At 44.7% G+C, this 17,763-nt stretch overlaps 1 protein-coding gene across 1 annotated transcript; it reads right to left on the bottom strand.

The window, feature by feature from the left end:
• Positions 1–2,904: 2,904 nt before the first annotated feature.
• Positions 2,905–14,307, bottom strand: Akap4 (A-kinase anchoring protein 4). Its single transcript, XM_027433121.2, has 6 exons — positions 14,281–14,307; positions 10,048–10,143; positions 8,569–8,619; positions 7,972–8,073; positions 3,561–5,675; positions 2,905–3,060 (listed from the first exon to the last, which is right to left on the bottom strand). Exons 1-6 carry the CDS (start codon positions 14,305–14,307, stop codon positions 2,905–2,907), a joined length of 2,547 nt encoding a protein of 848 aa, XP_027288922.2.
• Positions 14,308–17,763: the final 3,456 nt, after the last annotated feature.

Raw genomic sequence — 17,763 nt, 5'->3', positions numbered from 1 at the left:
GTGTGTGTGTGTGGTGTGTGTGTGGTGTGTGAGTGTGTGGTGTGTGAGTGTGTGTGTATGTGTGTGGTGTGTGAGTGTGTGTGTATGTGGTGTGTGTGTGTATGTGTGTGGTATGTGTGTGTGGTGTGTGAGTGTGTGGTGTGTGTGTGGTGAGTGTGTGTGTGTGTGTGGTGTGTGTGTATGTGTGTGGTATGTGTGTGGTGTGTGTGTGGTGTGTGAATGAGTGTGTGTGTGTGGTGTGTGTGTGGTGTGTGTGTGTGGTGTGTGAATGTGTGTGTGTGTGTGGTGTGTGAGTGTGGTGTGTGAGTGTGTGTGGTGTGAGTGTGAATGTGGTGTGTGTGTGGTGTGTGAGTGTGTGTGAATGTGGTGTGTGTGGGGTGTGTGAGTGTGTGTGTGGGGTGTGTGTGGGGTGTGTGAGTGTGTGGTGTGTGAGTGTGGTGTGAGTATGTGGTGTGAGTGTGTTTGTGGTGTGTGTGTGGTGTGTGTGGTGTGTGAGTGTGTGTGTGGTGTGTGTGTGGTGTGTGAGTGTGGTGTGTGAGAGTGTGGTGTATGTGGTGTGTGTGTGAGTGTGTGTGTGGTGTGTGGTGTGAGTGTGGTGTGTGTGTGGTGTGTGTGTGGTGTGTGTGGTGTGTGTGTGGTGTGTGTATGGTGTGTGAGTGTGTGTGTGGTGTGTGAGTGTGGTGTGTGTGTGGTGTGTGAGTGTGAGTGTGTGTGTATGTGGTGTGTGTGTGTGTAGGTGCGTGGTGTGTGTGGTGTGTGTGTAGGTGCGTGGTGTGTGTGTGGTGTGTGTGTGGTGTGTGTGTGGTGTGTGTGTGTGGTGTGAGTGTGTGGTGTGTGAGTGTGGTGTGTGTATGGTGTGTGAGTGTGGTGTGTGTATGGTGTGTATGTGGTGTGTATGTGTGGTGTGTATGTGGTGTGTATGTGTGGTGTGTATGTGGTGTGTATGTGTGGTGTGTGTGTGAGTGTGTGAATGTGTGTGTGTAATGTGTGAGTGTGTGTGGTGTGTGTATGTGGTGTGTGAGTGTGTGTGTGGTGTGTGAGTGTATGTGTGTGGTGTGTGTGGTGTGTGTGTGGTGTGTGTGTGGTATGTGAGTGTGTGTGGTGTATGTATGTGGTGCGTGTGTGTGGTGTGTGTGGTGTGTGTGGTGTGTGTGTGTGGTGTGTTAGTGTGTGTTGTATGTGTGTTGTGTGTGGTGTGTGTGTGGTGTGTGAGTGTATGTGTGTGGTGTGTGTGTGTGGTATGTGAGTGTGTGTGGTATATGTATGTGGTGCGTGTGTGTGGTGTGTGTGGTGTGTGTAGTGTATGGTGTGAGTGTGTATGTGTGTGGTGTGTGTGTGTGGTGTGAGTGTGTGTGTAGTGTGAGTGTGGTGTGAGTATGTGTGTGGTGTGTGAGTGCCTGTGTCTGTGTGAGTGTGTGTGTGTGTGTGTGTGTGTGTGTGTGGTGCGTGTGTGGTGTGTGTGTAGTGTGAGTGTGGTGTGTGGTGTGTGTGTGTGTATGTGTGTGGTGTGTGTGTGTTGTGTGTGTGGTATGTGAGTATGTGTGTTGTGTGTGTTGTGTGATTGTGTGTTTTTGGTGTGTGTGGTGTGTGAGTGTTGTGTGTGGTGTGTGTGTCGTGTGGGTATGTGTGTGTGGTGTGTGTGGTGTGTGTGTGGTGTGTGACTATCTCTGTGTGTTCGTGTGTGTGGTGTGTGTGTGCATGTGAGTGTGGTGTGTGTGGTGTGTGTGGTGTATGTATGTGGTGTGTGTGTGTGGTGTGTGAGTGGTGTGTATGTGGTATGTGTAGGTGTGTGTGTGGTGTGTGAGTGGTGTGTATGTGGTATGTGTAGGTGTGTGTGGTGTGTGTGTGGTGTGTGAGTGCCTGTGTCTAAGTGCGTGTGTGCCATGTTTGTGTGGTATTTGTGTGGTGCGTGTGCGTGTGTGTATGTGTGTGTGGTGTGTTTGTGTGGTATTTGTGTGGTGCGTATGTGTGTGTGTTGTGTTTGTGTGGTATTTGTGTGGTGTGTGTGTGTGTGGTGTTTGTGTTTGATGTGTGTGTACGTGTGAGTGTGGTGTGTGGTGTGTGTTGTGTGTGTTGTGTATGTATGTGGTACGTGTATGTGTGTGGTGTGTGTGGTGTGTGTGTGTGGTGTGTGTTTAGTTGGTGTGTGTGTGTCTGGTGTGTGTGTTGTGTGTGTGGTGCATGTGTGTGTGTGTTGTGTGTGTTGTGTGTGTGTGTGTGTGTGTGTGTGTGTGTTGTGTGTGAGTGTGTGTGTGTGCATCTTTGTCCGTGTATTTCTATATGTGTCTGTGTGTATGTGTGTCTTTGTTCGTGTGTGTCTGTGTGTCTCTGTTTGTCTATGTGTGCGTCTGTGTCTTGCATGCATCTATGTATGTGTGTGCATGCTCATGTGTGTGTGTGTATGTATTATGTGCACTTAATAAGTGTATCTTTTTACACTCTTACCAACGAAAGATGTAAGCCTAGTGTTAGAAAGGGTATTATCTGGTTGAGTTTTCTATTTTAACAGAAACAAGGTTGTAGATGATCGAATTCTAAATAGACTGGAGGTTTTTGTTGAAACAGACCACTTAGGGACTTTGTGTCTTGCTTGGGTGTTTAAAAAATAGCTCAAAGTGGTATCTGGACACATATCCAACACTATCACCAGCCATGGAAAAGGAACCCATTTCCCCTTCCTTCCCTCCAATATATCCAATAAAAAAATGGCACATTTTTGATTTTTTTTTTATTCATGTTGCCCAGGGAGGGCACCCAGTATCTTCACAATGCAACTGCTCAGATGTATTGGTAAATGTGATCACAGTTGTGCAGTTCACCAGCCTGATGGTGAGGGTGGCTCCAGCTGGGGTGGAATTGCTGCCGGGGAGAGGATGATGGAGGGGAGTCAAAGGAGTTTTCAGCTTACAGGTTAGCGAGAAGCCAGTCTAGCAGTTGCTTTCTAGCCATGTTGCCCACAGCTTCATCCAGTTGTCGTTCCTTGGCGAATTTCATGACCTCCTGAAGAAGATCTCCAACACTGTACCCTTTCTCTGCTGCCTTGGCTGAAACTTCAGGGAGCTGTGGAGAAAGTAGAGCTAGTTTGAGTAATCTGATACTTTTAGGAAGAGGACCCACTGGGTGAAGTGAACTAACATTTCCATGTGCCTGTCTACGGGGTTAAAGTCATGTCACAGATCCAGAATTGGAGGCTATGCCTATTCTTTTTCCTTAAGCCTTCTGAGAAGAAGTTGTGTTTAATAAGTACTTCTTACCAGGTCACAGACCCTCAAGTTAGTCTGTGCAGATTTCTAAGTCAAAGTCTAGGGTTGTTGTTACTCTCCAGCCCTTAAAAAAACCTATGACATGGGTGTAAGGAGAATGGCACAGTTTCGTTTCAACTCCTATACTGAAAATGAGTTAACAATGTGATTTCACCAGAATCTATCTGATGTGGGATCTGCAAGGTTTTTTTTGTGTGTGTGTCTGTATAGATAGAGAATGTGGTTATATATTAATGCTATCGTGCTTACATCCACCCATACTACCTTTAATTTGTTGACCCTTAATGCATGTCTTACCTTTTCTAGTTGTCCATCATCATCTCCCATGAAGTAGAGCATGGGTACGTTAAACTGAGAGGCTGCAATCCATTGCAGGACAGCCTGCAGCTGCTTCTGCAAGTTACTTGTAGAGCACTGATTGTTGACAATAACTTCAGGACCAGGAGCTTCTTGATACTGTGACATTGTACCTTCACGGCCACATCTGGGGCCACCACCAGTTGCCAGGGCTGCTTGTTCTTCCAGCTCAGCCAGGGCTGCTCCATTGTTGCTGTACTTAGCCATGATCAGGCACAGTTTCATCACGGATTCTACCAGTTGGTCTATAAATTGGCGGTTCATTTGCTTCATCCCACTGACGAAGTCCATTTCTGGATTTTCGGGGCATTGCTCTTCAGCTCTCTTGGACATGGAACCTGCTTTGCTTGATCTAGAATCAGAACAACGCTTATTATTCTCACTTTCAGGTATATCATCACAGCTGAAAGGGCTCTCGCTAAGAAGTTTCTGAATCAGTGACAGAACCATGTTTGACATATCCAGCTTCTGGGAATCCAGTTGAGCTTCCTTCGAACACGCGGATGGTCCAGGAGCTCCACGGCTTTCAAAATGCTTCATTGAGAGTGATTTAGCACTTTGGCCACCTCCACACTTCTCAAATTGTGCACTTTGGGACATATATCCCATGGAGGAACCAGGGCATTCTTCTTCACATGCATCTTTGCCCTTTGCTTGTTGGGTCAGATGGTATTGAATCAGCATAAGGGCAGAGACAATCAGATCTTTGGCCAGTGAGTCTGTGGAAGGACTGATCTTTTCTCTCTTCTCGTCTTTACTGGCACACACTTTGTTAGGCACCCTGACCGGGTTTCCTTGCTTCTGGTTCCACATGGTGAGGCTCTCTTTGAGGATATGTTCGCTGACTTTCTCAGCACTTGTCAGTGACTTGCAGCATGGATCTGCTTTCACTTTGCATTTATCTTTTCCTTTCATCTCAGCTTTCATAGCTGAGAATTCAAGGCTCTGATTCTTGCATTTTGGATCATGAGTTCCAGCTTTCAGGGTTGCATATGCCAGACTCTGAGATTTAGTCTCCTTCTTCTCACCAAGAAGAGCACTGACCAGACGCTTTAGCATGGCCTCCATGATGTCCGCTGCATTTTGTTTGCCATGATTGAAAAGATTTCTCTTGACAGCAGAAACAAAGTCTGAGTCTGTCATCAGGACCCCTGTTATGTTATGCAAGTTCTTCATGCATGAATCGATCAAATCAGACACAATTTCTTTGGTGTGCTTTAATAGTACCCTCTTCAGGACCACACAAGCTGGAATTGGCTTCCCACAGCTGTGCACTTTCAAAGTTTTCATAACAGAGACCATCATGTCAGATGCCACCTGATTTGCATAAACCATAAGGCCCTTGCTGATGGAATCTGCAAATTCTTTGCTATCTTTTGGGCACATCTGCTTCTCTCCACACTTGTTCTTGTTAGATAGTTCACTATACAGAAAGGTTTTCCGGCCATCCCTGCATTCCTCCCCATTGCCGCGCATTTCTGCTGAGGTCAGTTCTACAGCTTCATGGGCCATCTCGGAAGCAATCTTGCTGACAGCACTTCGGGGGCTGGTTTTTCCCTTTTCCCCTGTGGATGCATACATTGAATGATGGAGGCATTTGCTTCCACCTTCCAATTTGTCCTTGATTTCCTTTCGGGCCATTTGAATTACCAGAGATGACAATCGGTTGACATAGAAAGAAAGATCATCCATAGAGCATTCTCCATCCGGAGTGGCAACTGACCTCTGATTGCTAGGAGATTTGGCTGCAGGATTTGAGGGACTTTGGTTATTGTTGGTGTTTTTGGATGCCGCCATTTCTAGGCGTAGGCTTTGAGGTCCTTTGTTCAAAAAATCCATATTTAGTTGATCAGCATACACACTGTAGCAGTTTTCAGAGGGTATTTTATGATATTCACCCTCTAGGTCTCCCACTTTATGTTTACAGCTAGAGGCTGAGGGGCTTAAGGCATGTTGGAATCCCAAGGCGTACTTCTGGAGATCATTGAGGAGCCAATTGAGGACACTTATGGGATCGGACGGAGCTTGTTTGAAAAGGCACACAGAACCCTCCGTCTAGAAAAAGAAGAAAACCTCTCCATAAGTGTTTTTTAGAGTTTGGGTAGGCTACTTTTGCCCTTTTACTTTCTTGTTAGAAGAGATAGATTCTAAGTAATACACATTAGAGATCTGACCATTTGACTTTATTAGCATCTAATAATATGCATTAATGATCATTTAAACATGTAGAAACAAAAGCTCAGAGTGTGTATAGAATATATGCTTGTAGACTTAATGATTTGTCTCTGGCCACACATCCCTGAATGTGCCTGATCTCGGAAGCTAAGCAGGGTTGCGCCTGGTTAATACTTGGATGGGAGACTTAACTATTTAAGTGTGGCCAAAGTGTTTGCCAATTTCATATGAGTATGCATGTACTGTGCATGTCTACTGTGTAAGCCAACACAAGCATGTATTTTACGTACTGGCAAATGGAAAAATACACTTGTATATGTCACTATGAATATGTCAATTTCAATTATGCAACTAGAGATGTATTGAATTATAAATCCATATTTTTAACTAATAGTATGTTAATATGTTTTAAAATAACAATTGTATACCACTACATTATTACTTTATTCGACATTTATAGTCTGTAAGTATTTGTATAATATACTACATACTCTGGGAATTTGAATGTATTGTGACTAACATAAGTAGGTATATATAATTGCATTTGTGTCAATGTGTGTACAAGTGTGAAGTGTGTTGGTAAATGTGTTACTTTATGTATGTATATATGCATGCCAGTCATGATTGTGTATGGTCACATAGATCTTTCCATATGCATTTATAAATGTGTAGTGTATGTCAAATCAATATCTGAAAGTGTTAGGGTCACTGTGTTCTGGTCAATGTTTATATGTGTTAATGTGTGTTAGTATTTTTATACATTTCATGCATTAATGTAAATGTGGGTATTTATGTTTGCCACATGTGGGTACATCAGTACATCTGACTGCATGTCTTTGTATATGTTAATTCTATACATAAAGGTCACTATATCAATGCATGCATGTGTTTATAAATGTGACATGTAGCTAGTGTGTTTTTGCTTGTCTAAATTACTTTAAATGCATATATGCAGACAGAGATGAATGATTTGGTTTCATATATGTTGACATTTTAATATTGTGATTATGTATATTTATGTCTATATAAGTGTGTATGTACAAGTTCAATTCATTAAGAAATGCTGTCCTTTTGCCTCTGTTTTACCTCTTATTTTACTGAATCCTTGGAAATGTGTCATAATGCCTTATTTTTAAAAAATAGGCTTAAGTTATGATCAAGGTAATCTACATCATGTTTAGGAAACCTAGGCTGCTCTTCTAAAAATAAACACCAGGTATAAGTTGTAGCATTATTTTCCTTTTTAAGACTATTTTTATATTTTATTTCATATGTCTTACCAGGAAAGTGTGTCAGATCCCCTGCAAGTGGAGTTGCAGCACCACTTGGGTGCTGGGAATCAAACCTGGGTTCTCTAGGGGGGCTGTCAGTGAGTGCTCTTAACCTGTGAGGAATCTATTCAGCCCCAACTTGTATCTTTCTTAAGACTTTGAAGCGTGTTCTGTAACTTGTTTGATTTCTTTCAGGGCCACTGGTCTTATTTCAAATGTGTCTGAGATCATAAATGATGTTTTGCTTATAACATATGAGTTTAGAGACAGGGAACAGAAAGCCTTTGACTTGTTTGCATTAAAGCCAAATATTCTTTACATTCCCAGTCATCCCAGGCTTGTAGGAATGTGGGTGTGTTTTAGTATCCTCTCTAAACCATGTGCCTAACAGATATAATTCGAAATATAAAAAAACAAATGGATTTGGGGTATGAACATAGTATGCAAGTCCCGTTGGTTCTAATTTGAACCGTTTCAACAACTTGTGAATGTTATCTCTTAGGTACTCAAATTCTTGGTTGTTATGTGTTTTCTCTGTTCCATATCTTTGTTCCTTACTGAATGGTGGACAATACAAGACACATGAACACACTTCAAGCCGGCAAGGTCAATACTAAGTGTATATCTTTCTTAGAACAAGGATAGCAAGGTTCTGTTTGGAGTAGATACCTCCAAGTCAAAGGGGTTCTCCTGTACCTTTTTGATTAGTGAATACCATTTAAAAATACCTGCATGTGGAACTTACCATGGCCCTGAACTTAGTCCTCTTGTTTTCTAGAGTGTGATGTGTTCCAGGTTGGTGGACCTATTGGACAACCATTTCCTTACTGTCTCTGACCCAGAGTCTTCTGACTTAATATTGGGCCCTAGAAATTAGGAGTGATAGAACTTTAGAGGCTATTCACCTTAGACTGGTCTTGTTTTTCAGTGTCCTTGATCACAATAATCTCTTTATCTTCCAGATTCTCCAGATTTAATTCGCCTTCAGACCTGGAACCAGCAGCACCCTGTGGAATTAAAAGGTGAGGTTTTTTTTTTAAGTTGATTTTTGAGATTTCTCCAAGCTGTTTCAACACTTAGGCTACAACTTCACAGCATGAAGATCATGTCTCCCATCATCCTTTTGTTTCTCCAGAAGAGGCAGGGTTTCAATGCTACAAAATTTTGAAGACTGAGACAAGATTGTTTCCCCAAATCGCTAAGCTGTCCTCTGATGACACTCAAGACTATCAGTCTCTAGAACCATCTGTTACTTACCACCTTTTTGAACTGATTAGGTGTATCCATGTTTTTATTTAACCCAACCACGGATTAAGTGACTTCTAAAATGAAATTTGTTATCAAGAGTGGCAATAAATTCATAACCAGATGCCCTGGGCCTTTCACCTGCCTCCCTTCCACCTTTCCTCCCTCGGCCTCACCCTTTCCCTTTCCCCATACTTCACAGAAAACCTTTCTCACTCATTTTTCACCATCTTCAACTTGAAACAGGAGATACCCACCTTGGAATCTTTATCTTCCACATTCAGGGTGGACACATCCACAAAGCATATCTGCATAAAATTATAAAGGCAAATTTAGATACACTCTAGAGGGAAGGTCATAACTTCTTTCTTGGAGATGAGAATAGCACCTACCTCATGTAATTCTTGTGAAAATTAACTGATAATATATGTACATTTCTAAGGAGAGGTGACACACAAGAAAATAGAGTGGTCCAAAAGAAAATATCCAGAAGTATTAATGAAAAAAAAACTGAGACAGCATGTCTTTTTCAAGGTGTGCTATTTTACTGTTGATTATTTCAAGTGTTTTAGTAGTACATGGGTAAACTTTTTGTGTTTAATAGGTACATTGTAGTAGAATATGCAGACTGTATTGCTACAAATAATATTGCTTAGGGTGATGGTCATGTTTAAATATAATTTATTTTTAAGGCTGCAAAATTATACATCAAGATGAAAATATGAAGCACTATCCAAATAGTTTAAAATTTGGGAAACAATATGAAATAGTTGAAGTAATTTTCCTTCTTTGGTGGACCCAGTGTAACATACTGGTAGCTAAACATTGTGACTTAGGTAGTATTAGGTAATAGAAGCTTGTTACTGGGCAACCACCACTTCTCATTCCTCTTAGGCTCCTCCCTCTTAGGCCCCTCCCCTCTCAAGGCCCTCTCCATCAAGCCCCTCCCATACTAGGCTCCGCCCCTGCTTAGGCCCCTCCCCTTAGGCCCCGCCCTTCAAGGGCCATCCCTCTTAGGCCCCTCCCCTCTTGGGCCCCTCCCACCAGGCCCCTCCCTCTTAAGCTCCTCCCTCTGCCTAGGCTCTTCCCCTTAGGCTCCTCCCACCAGTCTCCTCTCCTCTTAGACCCCTCCCCTTAGTTCCCTCCCCTCTTATACCCCCCTCCTTTTTTAGGCTCCTCCCCTGCTTAGGCCCCTCCCCTGCTTAGGCCCCTCCCCTGCTTAGGCCTGTCCCCTCATGGCCTCCTCCCCTTAGCCCCTCCCACCATGCCCCACCCTCTTAAGCCCCGCCCTCTACCTAGGCTCCTCCCATTAGGCTCCTCCCACCAGTCTCCTCTTAGACCCCCTCCCCTCTGAGTCTCCTCCCCTACTTAGGCCCCTCCTCTTAGGATCCTCCCCTTGGGTCCCACCCCTTTAGATCCCTCCCTCCTGTTAGTCGCCTCCCCTCTCAGGCTCCTCTGCTTAGGCCCCTTCCTCCTCTCCTGACTCATCCCTCCCTGTAACCTCCTCCCTCCCCTCTCCAGTTGCCCTCCCCTCTCCAGTTGACTTATATCAATCCCCACTCTGTCCCTCCTCTTATTCACTGCTGTGTGATGTGCACCTGTTCTGGCCCTTGAAAACACCTTACTGTGCTTTCATTCTTGGAGAAGCCACATATAAGCTTCCATGAGTTTATCTTGGGCTCCAGTGTATCTATACTCATATGGAAAAAAAAATTCGGAGTCAGTTTGTATCTCACCACTTTTCGGTCCTGATCTTGTTGTCCTTTTGGGCTGTAAAGATCTACCTTGCACACGCCCCTGCGGCTGTGTAACCAGTCAATATCGTCAGACATCTTTAGGAAGAAGCAAAAGAAATGTGAAATTCTTGTATGTGGTTTATAAAATGAAGTCAATTTAAACAAAACTCCCGAGTGGCTCCTGATACCCATCTGTTTCATAGATGGCTGAGAACCACAAGGAACGAAGGATCTGATAGTGGGGAATAATGCTGGAATGTTTAAGGCACAGGATCAATAACTTTTATCAAAATATGTGGTCTCATTTCATTTACTTACCATACTAAGTTTCTTGAACTATGGTAATATCACGTTGACTTGAGAAGACACCAGCAGGAAAAGTGGTGCATGCATGAGGAAGCAAATTTAAGCCTAGAGACTAGGGGCTATGTGTACGGATTTATGTCTACCCAACTAAATGTCTGAGTTTTGGTGTCTGGTACTTGAATTGTATTTTCTCCAGAATTTAGCTGCATAAATTTCTTCTCCTAAGTATTAGAGGGCTGTGAAATTCATTTTACACATATATAAAATATATTTTCTTCTCTTTTAGGTTCACTAGATTATGAGATCTTTTCTCTTCTCTCCAGCTCTTCAAAGTAGTCTTACATTCTGTTCTTTCCCTCTGTCCCCTCTTTTTTCCCTCCTCCTGGCTCTCCTCCTCTCCCCTTCTCCCTCTGCCCTCCCTTCATGCTCCTGCGTCCCTCCTCTTCTCCCCTTCTCCCTACCTTCGATGTCTTCCCTCCCTCCCTCCTGCCTCTCTTGCCCTCATTTCCCTCCCTTCCTCCTTCCTTCACCTTTCTATTCTTATTCCATTCCCTAACCCTTTGTCCTCCCTTTCTATTTCTGAAATTCTCCCTCTCCCTCCCTAACCTCCTCACTCCTCCCCTTCCCTTGCTCCCTTTCCCTCTTCCTCATCCCTCATTTTCCCTATTCCTTCTCTCTTCTTCCTCCATCTCTTATTTTTCTTCCTCCTTCCAGCTCCCTCTCTCTTCCACCTCCATCTTTTCTCTTCCTTCCCTCTCTTCTCCCTTCCCCTTTTCTTCCTCCACCCTCCATCTCTCCTTCCCTTCTCCCTATTATGCCTTCCCTCCATTCTTCCTCCTCTGAACATTCTTTGTACTTCCTTCCCTTCCCCCTTCCCTTCTCCATCCCCCTGCCTCTCCTCCCTCCTCCCTCCTCCCCTCCCTCTTCCCTCCCTTTATTCTCCCTCTTCCCTTCCTCCCCTCCCTCTTCCCTCCCTTTATTCTCCCTCTTCCCTTCCTCTCTCCATCCCCCTCTTTCCCCCTTTCTTCCCTCCTCCACTCCCTCTTTCCCTTGATTCTCCCTCCTCACTCCCTCTCTTCATCCATCCTCCCTACCTTCTCTTCCCTTCCCTCTTCCCTTCCTTTATTCTCTCTCCTCCCTCCCTCTCCTCCCTCCTCCATCTCATCCCTCCTCCCTTCCCTCCATCTCTTTATTCTTTCTCCCTTCCCTCCATCCTCCCCTCCCTCCCCATCTCATCCATCCTCCCTCTTCATTCTCCTTCCTCATCCCTCCTCCCCATCCCTCCTCCCTCCCCCATCCCTCCTCCCTCCCCTCAAACCCTCCATCCTCCCTTTCTTCATCCCTCCTCCCTACCTTCTCTTCCCCTCCCTCCTCCCTTCCTTTATTCTCCCTCCTCCCGTCCCTCCTCCCTCCCTCTTCCCTCCATCCTCCCATCCCTCCTCCCTCTCATCCATCCTCCCTCATCCCTCCCCTTCATTCTCCCTCCTCCCTCCTCTCCCTCCTCCAACTCTTCATCCCTCCTCCCTTCCCTCCATCCTCCCCTCCCTCTCATCCCTCCTCCCTCATCCCTCCTCCCTCTCATCCCTCCTCCCTCCTTGTCCCCTCCATCCTCCCTTTCTTCATCCCTCCTACCTTCTCTTCCCCTCCCTCCTCCCTTCCTTTATTCTCCCTCCTCCCTCCCTCTCCTCCCTCCTCCCTCCATCTATATTTTCATCCATCCTCCCTTCCCTCCATCCTCCCTCTTTTCATTCTCCCTCCTCCCTCCATTTTCCCTCCTCCCTCCCTCCCTCTTTCATCTCTTTATCCCTCCTCCCTTCCCTCCATCCTCCCTCTTTTCATTCTCCCTCCTCCTTCCCTTTATTCTCCCTCCTCCCTCCCTCTCCTCCCTCCTCCCTCCATCTATATTTTCATCCATCCTCCCTTCCCTCCATCCTCCCTCTTTTCATTCTCCCTCCTCCCTCCATTTTCCCTCCTCCCTCCCTCTTTCATCTCTTTATCCCTCCTCCCTTCCCTCCATCCTCCCTCTTTTCATTCTCCCTCCTCCTTCCCTTTATTCTCCCTCCTCCCTCCCTCTCCTCCCTCCTCCCTCCATCTATATTTTCATCCATCCTCCCTTCCCTCCATCCTCCCTCTTTTCATTCTCCCTCCTCCCTCCATTTTCCCTCCTCCCTCCCTCTTTCATCTCTATCCCTCCTCCCTTCCCTCCATCCTCCCTCTTTTCATTCTCCCTCCTCCCTCCATTTTCCCTCCTCCCTCCCTCTTTCATCTCTTTATCCCTCCTCCCTTCCCTCCATCCTCCCTCTTTTCATTCTCCCTCCTCCCTCCCTTTATTCTCCCTCCTCCCTCCCTCCGCTCCCTCCTCCCTCCCTCCTCCATCTCTTTATCCCTCCTCCCTTCCCTCCATCTTCCCCTCTATTTTCCCTCCTCCCTACCCACTTCCCCTCCATCCTCCCTCTCTTCATTCTCCCTCTCTCTTCATCCCTCCTCCCTACATTCTCTTCCGCGCCCTCTTCCCTTCCTTTATTCTCCCTCCTCCCTCCCTCCACTCCCTCCTCCCTCCCTCATCCCTCTCTTCATCCCTCCTCCCTCCCCTCTCTTTTCCACTCCATCCTCCCTCTCTTCATTCTCCCTCCTCCCTCCCTCCTCCATCTCTTCATCCCTTCTCACTTCCCTCCCTCCTCCCCTCCCTACCCCCTCCTTCACCCCTCCTTCCTCCTCCCCTCCCATCTCCCTCTTTTTTCTCCATCTTCCCTCCCTATTTCTTCTCTCTAACCTTCTTCTTCCCTCCCTCCCTCTCCTTCTCTTCATCTCTCTTCCCTCCATTCCCCCTGCTCTATTCTCTCCTATCCCTTCTCCACCTACCCTCCTTCCTCTAACTCCCTCCCTCCCCACTCCCTCCCTCTCTTTCCTTCCCTTCTTCCCCCTTCCTCCTCTTTCCACATCTTTTCTTCCTCCCTCTTTCTCCCTGTGTTCTCTTGGCATCAGTTTTTTAAAAACTAGTATCATGATCACTGCCCTAGATCAAGATGTTTCCAATTAGCAAACTCTACAAAATTTGGAAACTTTGAAAAGTTCATAGAAAGGGGATTCCTACACCCTCAGATGAGAGGGCTTCTGTTTTGAAGAGCTGGTGAACAACAACTAGCTTCAAAACCAGTCAGAGGCCAAGAGATCCTTTGTGAGATTTAGAACTTAAAAAACATGTACAAAGTAAAATGTATAAACTCATTACCTTGATGATGAACTTCTTTTCGACCTTTGACTGATTATATGCCACCCAGAAGGGAGATGTGCCCCTTTAGATGGAAGTGGGCAGTGCCAAGTTCTTAGGCACTTGCAGCTGGCTGCTACCCCGGTCAGCTGTTAGACCAGACTGATGGGCCAAGCTGTTCTCTGCTGGCTCTGGCCCTGGGGTATGATGAGGTGCTTTGTTGGGTCACAATACCTAATGCTGTCGCAACCCGAGCAAAGGCATGGCACACCTGGAAAACTCAGTAACCTTTTCATATCCAAAGTATGCTAAGCTGCCTGTTGTAGGACAAATTTTTATTATGTCTTATGGAACACATGTATTTTATAGCATTTTACACAGTTCACAACCTCTCAGTATCAAGCATCCCATTCCTTTTCCTACTAGAATTTGAGAATAATCTAATCACATTGATTGCCAGCTTGGGGGAGGCTTCACAGACAGAATAGCTCCCAGTCTTTGTAAACAAAAGTATTTCCCAGTTTAGTTTACTTCTCTTCGAATTTCCCACTACAGCACCAGAGTTATGTGGCAAGAGATCTTGAGATTTATGTTGAAAGAGAGAGATTTTGACCAAAGTTACTGTTAGTTATCCCAAATAAAATAAAAAGTAAAAACTAGAGGCCGCCTTAACCACTAACAAGACACCTCCCATCTTAGCCAAAAGGAGCTTCTACCTTTGCAGTACCAAAGTAGGCAATCATTTCGGACCTTTGGATGGTTTCTTTCAGGAGAATTTGGATGCTGGGATGACTCTTCCAGGCTGCCTCAAGATGGTATGTCCTTCCTCAACCCTCCATACTCTCCTAAAGCCTTACTTGCCAGCTGGGACTAGAACTTATAACTCATGACATCACTGTTTCTATAGAGACTAGTGACAGCACAAAATGGTGGGCTTTATTCTTAGAATTCTATCAGATTTCAGTCATCTAGGAGGCTTTGATGTCACCTTTGTATCTTCAAACCATGGAAAAGACTTTCACCCCACTTACTGCTTCCCATTTTGGCTAGCTACAACAAGTTTTTGAGAATTATACTTTAGCCATTAAGATACCTCCTGTTTAAGCTAGTTTAAAAATATTAGCACACACTGAAGAGCTCTCATCTGTGTCCAAATCATACTTTATTTTAATTTGTCCTTTCTCAGTGTGACTCTTCTTTCACCAATTGAATGTGAATAAACTTATCTGAACTCCAAATCATTTGAGATGCTCCCCTAGATAACAGTCTCACATCATGGCCATGTCTTTACTTTTTTTCCCAAGACAGGGTTTCTCTGTGGCTTTGGAACCTGTCCTGGAACTAGCTCTTGTAGAACAGGCTGGTCTCAAACTCACAGAGATCTACCTGCCTCTGCCTCCCGAGTGCTGGGAATAAAGGCGTGTGCCACCACTGCCTGGCTTGTCTTTACTTGTTTCTTACTGCATTTTTTTTCCTGAAAAGAATCAAGCCAATATCTATTCACTCCATATAGGGCATCTCTGACAGATCAGAGAAATGAATTTTACCAAAACCTGGTTCAGGAGACCAATGAGTTTATTGGGGCTCTATATAGGAACACAGGTGAGAGGTTACTTACAGGAGCATAGATAGCCACTTAATGGCAGCTGTATCAACACAAAGCTTACCACAGCATGGGGTATGACTAATGGGTACTGTGTTCCTGGAGCACCCTGAACAATTTGCAAATATGTTGGTCAGTTGGAGGGTATCCTTTTCTCAGTAATTGTGTCCTGATTTTTCAATCTTGGGGGTGGGGTGAGTGTCTTTAGAAATCTTGTAACTTTCATGGGATTTCCTGAGGCTTCTAAATTTTGTTAGCATCCTGAATCATATGAATTCCTTTCCTCCCTCCAAGAGGGAATGTTTCAACGTGGTGAAAAGAGATACACAGTGGTCAATTCCTTCCATTGATTTTTATATTCTTTCCATCCTCTCCTGTGATGTTTTCTGAGCCTTGGAAGGGGTGATGTAGATGTCTGGCACCCCTTTCCCATTTTTGTCTGAGCATTGGACACTATCTCACAGCAACAGTCAATCTCTGGAACTTAACTGGTTATGAGTTTCTGCGAGACATAGCCTATTTCAAAACAAGTAAGTTTCTTTCTGTGACAGACTAAACCTGACAGCAGTAGTAATATTATGGCACCCAGAAGTAGCTTTTTCGAACGTATATGTGGTATCTTTGTTTACCAACCTTAACTGCTGTTTTCATTGCCTTTCTAAATGTTTCTATAGATATATAAGACATTCAAGGGTTAGCAGCATATAATGAAACATTTTTACAGAGGGTGGTTAGGATAGCTAAAGGGCCATCATTGTCCACTTCAAGTTAAGTGTCAATCAGAATTGGATGGCTAAGAACACACAAAAAGGAACTGTTCAAAATGTCAGATACAGCAGAAAAAGATCCTGTGCTGGTTAGATTTTCACAGCTTGAGACAAACCTAGACAGATCTGGGAAGAAGAAAGGTCAGTCAAGGAATTGGTTCCATCAGAGAGGCCTGTGACTTAGTTCTATTGCTGTGAAGATACTCCAGTTTCACAGGGTTATTCTTTGACCATCATGGTGGGGAGTATGGCAACAGGTATGGTGCCTGAGCAGCAACTGAAAGCTTACATTTTATCAGAAAGTTGGAAGGGGGAAAGCAGATGAGGAAGGAAGGGAAAGAGGGATGGAGGGAGGGAGGGAGGGAGGGAGGGAGAGAGGAAGGGAGGGAGGGAGGGAGGGAAGAAGGGAGGAAAAGAGGAAGGAAGGGAGGGAGGGAAGGAAACTGGGCCTGGCATTGGCTTTTGAAACCTCAAGCCCACCCCAAGTAACACACTTTCTCAAACAAAGATGCTCCTCCTAACCCTTCCCAACAGTCCACCAACTGTCAAACCAACATGCAAATATATGAGCCTATCGGGGCCATTCTCATTCAAACCGCCACAGTTAGTTTATAATTTTAGTGATTTTCTTTATTAATAATTGATGTGGGAGGGCCTAGCCTACCATGGGTGGGTCCACTTCTAGGCAGATGGTCCTGGTATGTATGAGAAAGGTAGCTGAACATGAGCCTAGGGAGAAAACCAATAAGCAGTATTCTTTCATGGCTTCTGCTTCAATTCATGCCCCCAGGTTCCTGCTTTGGCTTCTCTCAATGATGGGCTATGTTTGGGATGTATGAGCCATATAAACCCCTTCCTCCCCAACTTGCTTTTGGTCATCATCTTTATCACAGCAAATGGAAAGCAAACTAGGACACATCCCACCACTTTTTATCAATTATTTTGTCAAAAAATAATGTTGGGTGCAGTGGATAGGAGACACTACTCCATATACCCATCTATAATGCACAGTCATTTTCTGTGAACTGTCCAGTCTTCTCATCCTGGAGGGTTACTGCTGCCCTAGATTTCCTACACATTTGCCTACCCCCATGGTTTCTATTGAGCTAGTGTTTGCTATTCAACTCAACTCAGGCACAAGATGGAGCAGGGCCACACTCTAGCCTGCCATGCTTGCTTCTGGAGCTAGTTTTTTGCTTTTGACAGGCTTTCAGCCAGTAACACACCCTTCCCTTTCCAATGGTCATAACTAGCTACTGAAAAGGTCTCAGATTGAGTAGACAGTGTTCACTTCCAGTATACTTTCTTTTAGAGGAAAGATGTACACATAACATTCTAGGGAGAATGACAGCCCAGTCCTAGGACAAGTTTAATATTTACTTGCAGTGCTTTGTCATTTACATCTTTTGTGAACTGTTGCTCATTTCCAAAGCCTTTCAGAAACTCTCTACCACAGCATTTAGCTTTCTATCATTTTTGTTCCCCTAAAATTCTGGCTCAACACTAATCTTGCCACATTTGTCTATGAGTGGCATAGAAAATTGGTTACTTTATAACTTAGGAATCCAATTTACATGTCATTTAAACCATTTAGATGTGTCTGTACCCCTCTTACCTTGTTAAGATCTCATTTCACTGTGGGGCTCAGCAATACCACTCAGCAAAACCTCATGCTAGATTCAAGGTATCTTCTCAATCAACGTTATTCTTAAAACAAACATTTATTTCTAATGATGTTTACATATGTGAATCTAGGTGTAGGTAAGTGTACATATGAGGGCAGTGTCTGTAGAACTTAGAAGAAGCATAATATCCCCTGAAGTGGGATT

Source organism: Cricetulus griseus, chromosome X, assembly GCF_003668045.3.
Source record: "Cricetulus griseus strain 17A/GY chromosome X, alternate assembly CriGri-PICRH-1.0, whole genome shotgun sequence".
NCBI lineage: Eukaryota > Metazoa > Chordata > Mammalia > Rodentia > Cricetidae > Cricetulus > Cricetulus griseus.
Note: the sequence above shows the minus strand (reverse complement) of the source record. Positions and strands in the feature narration are given on the sequence as shown.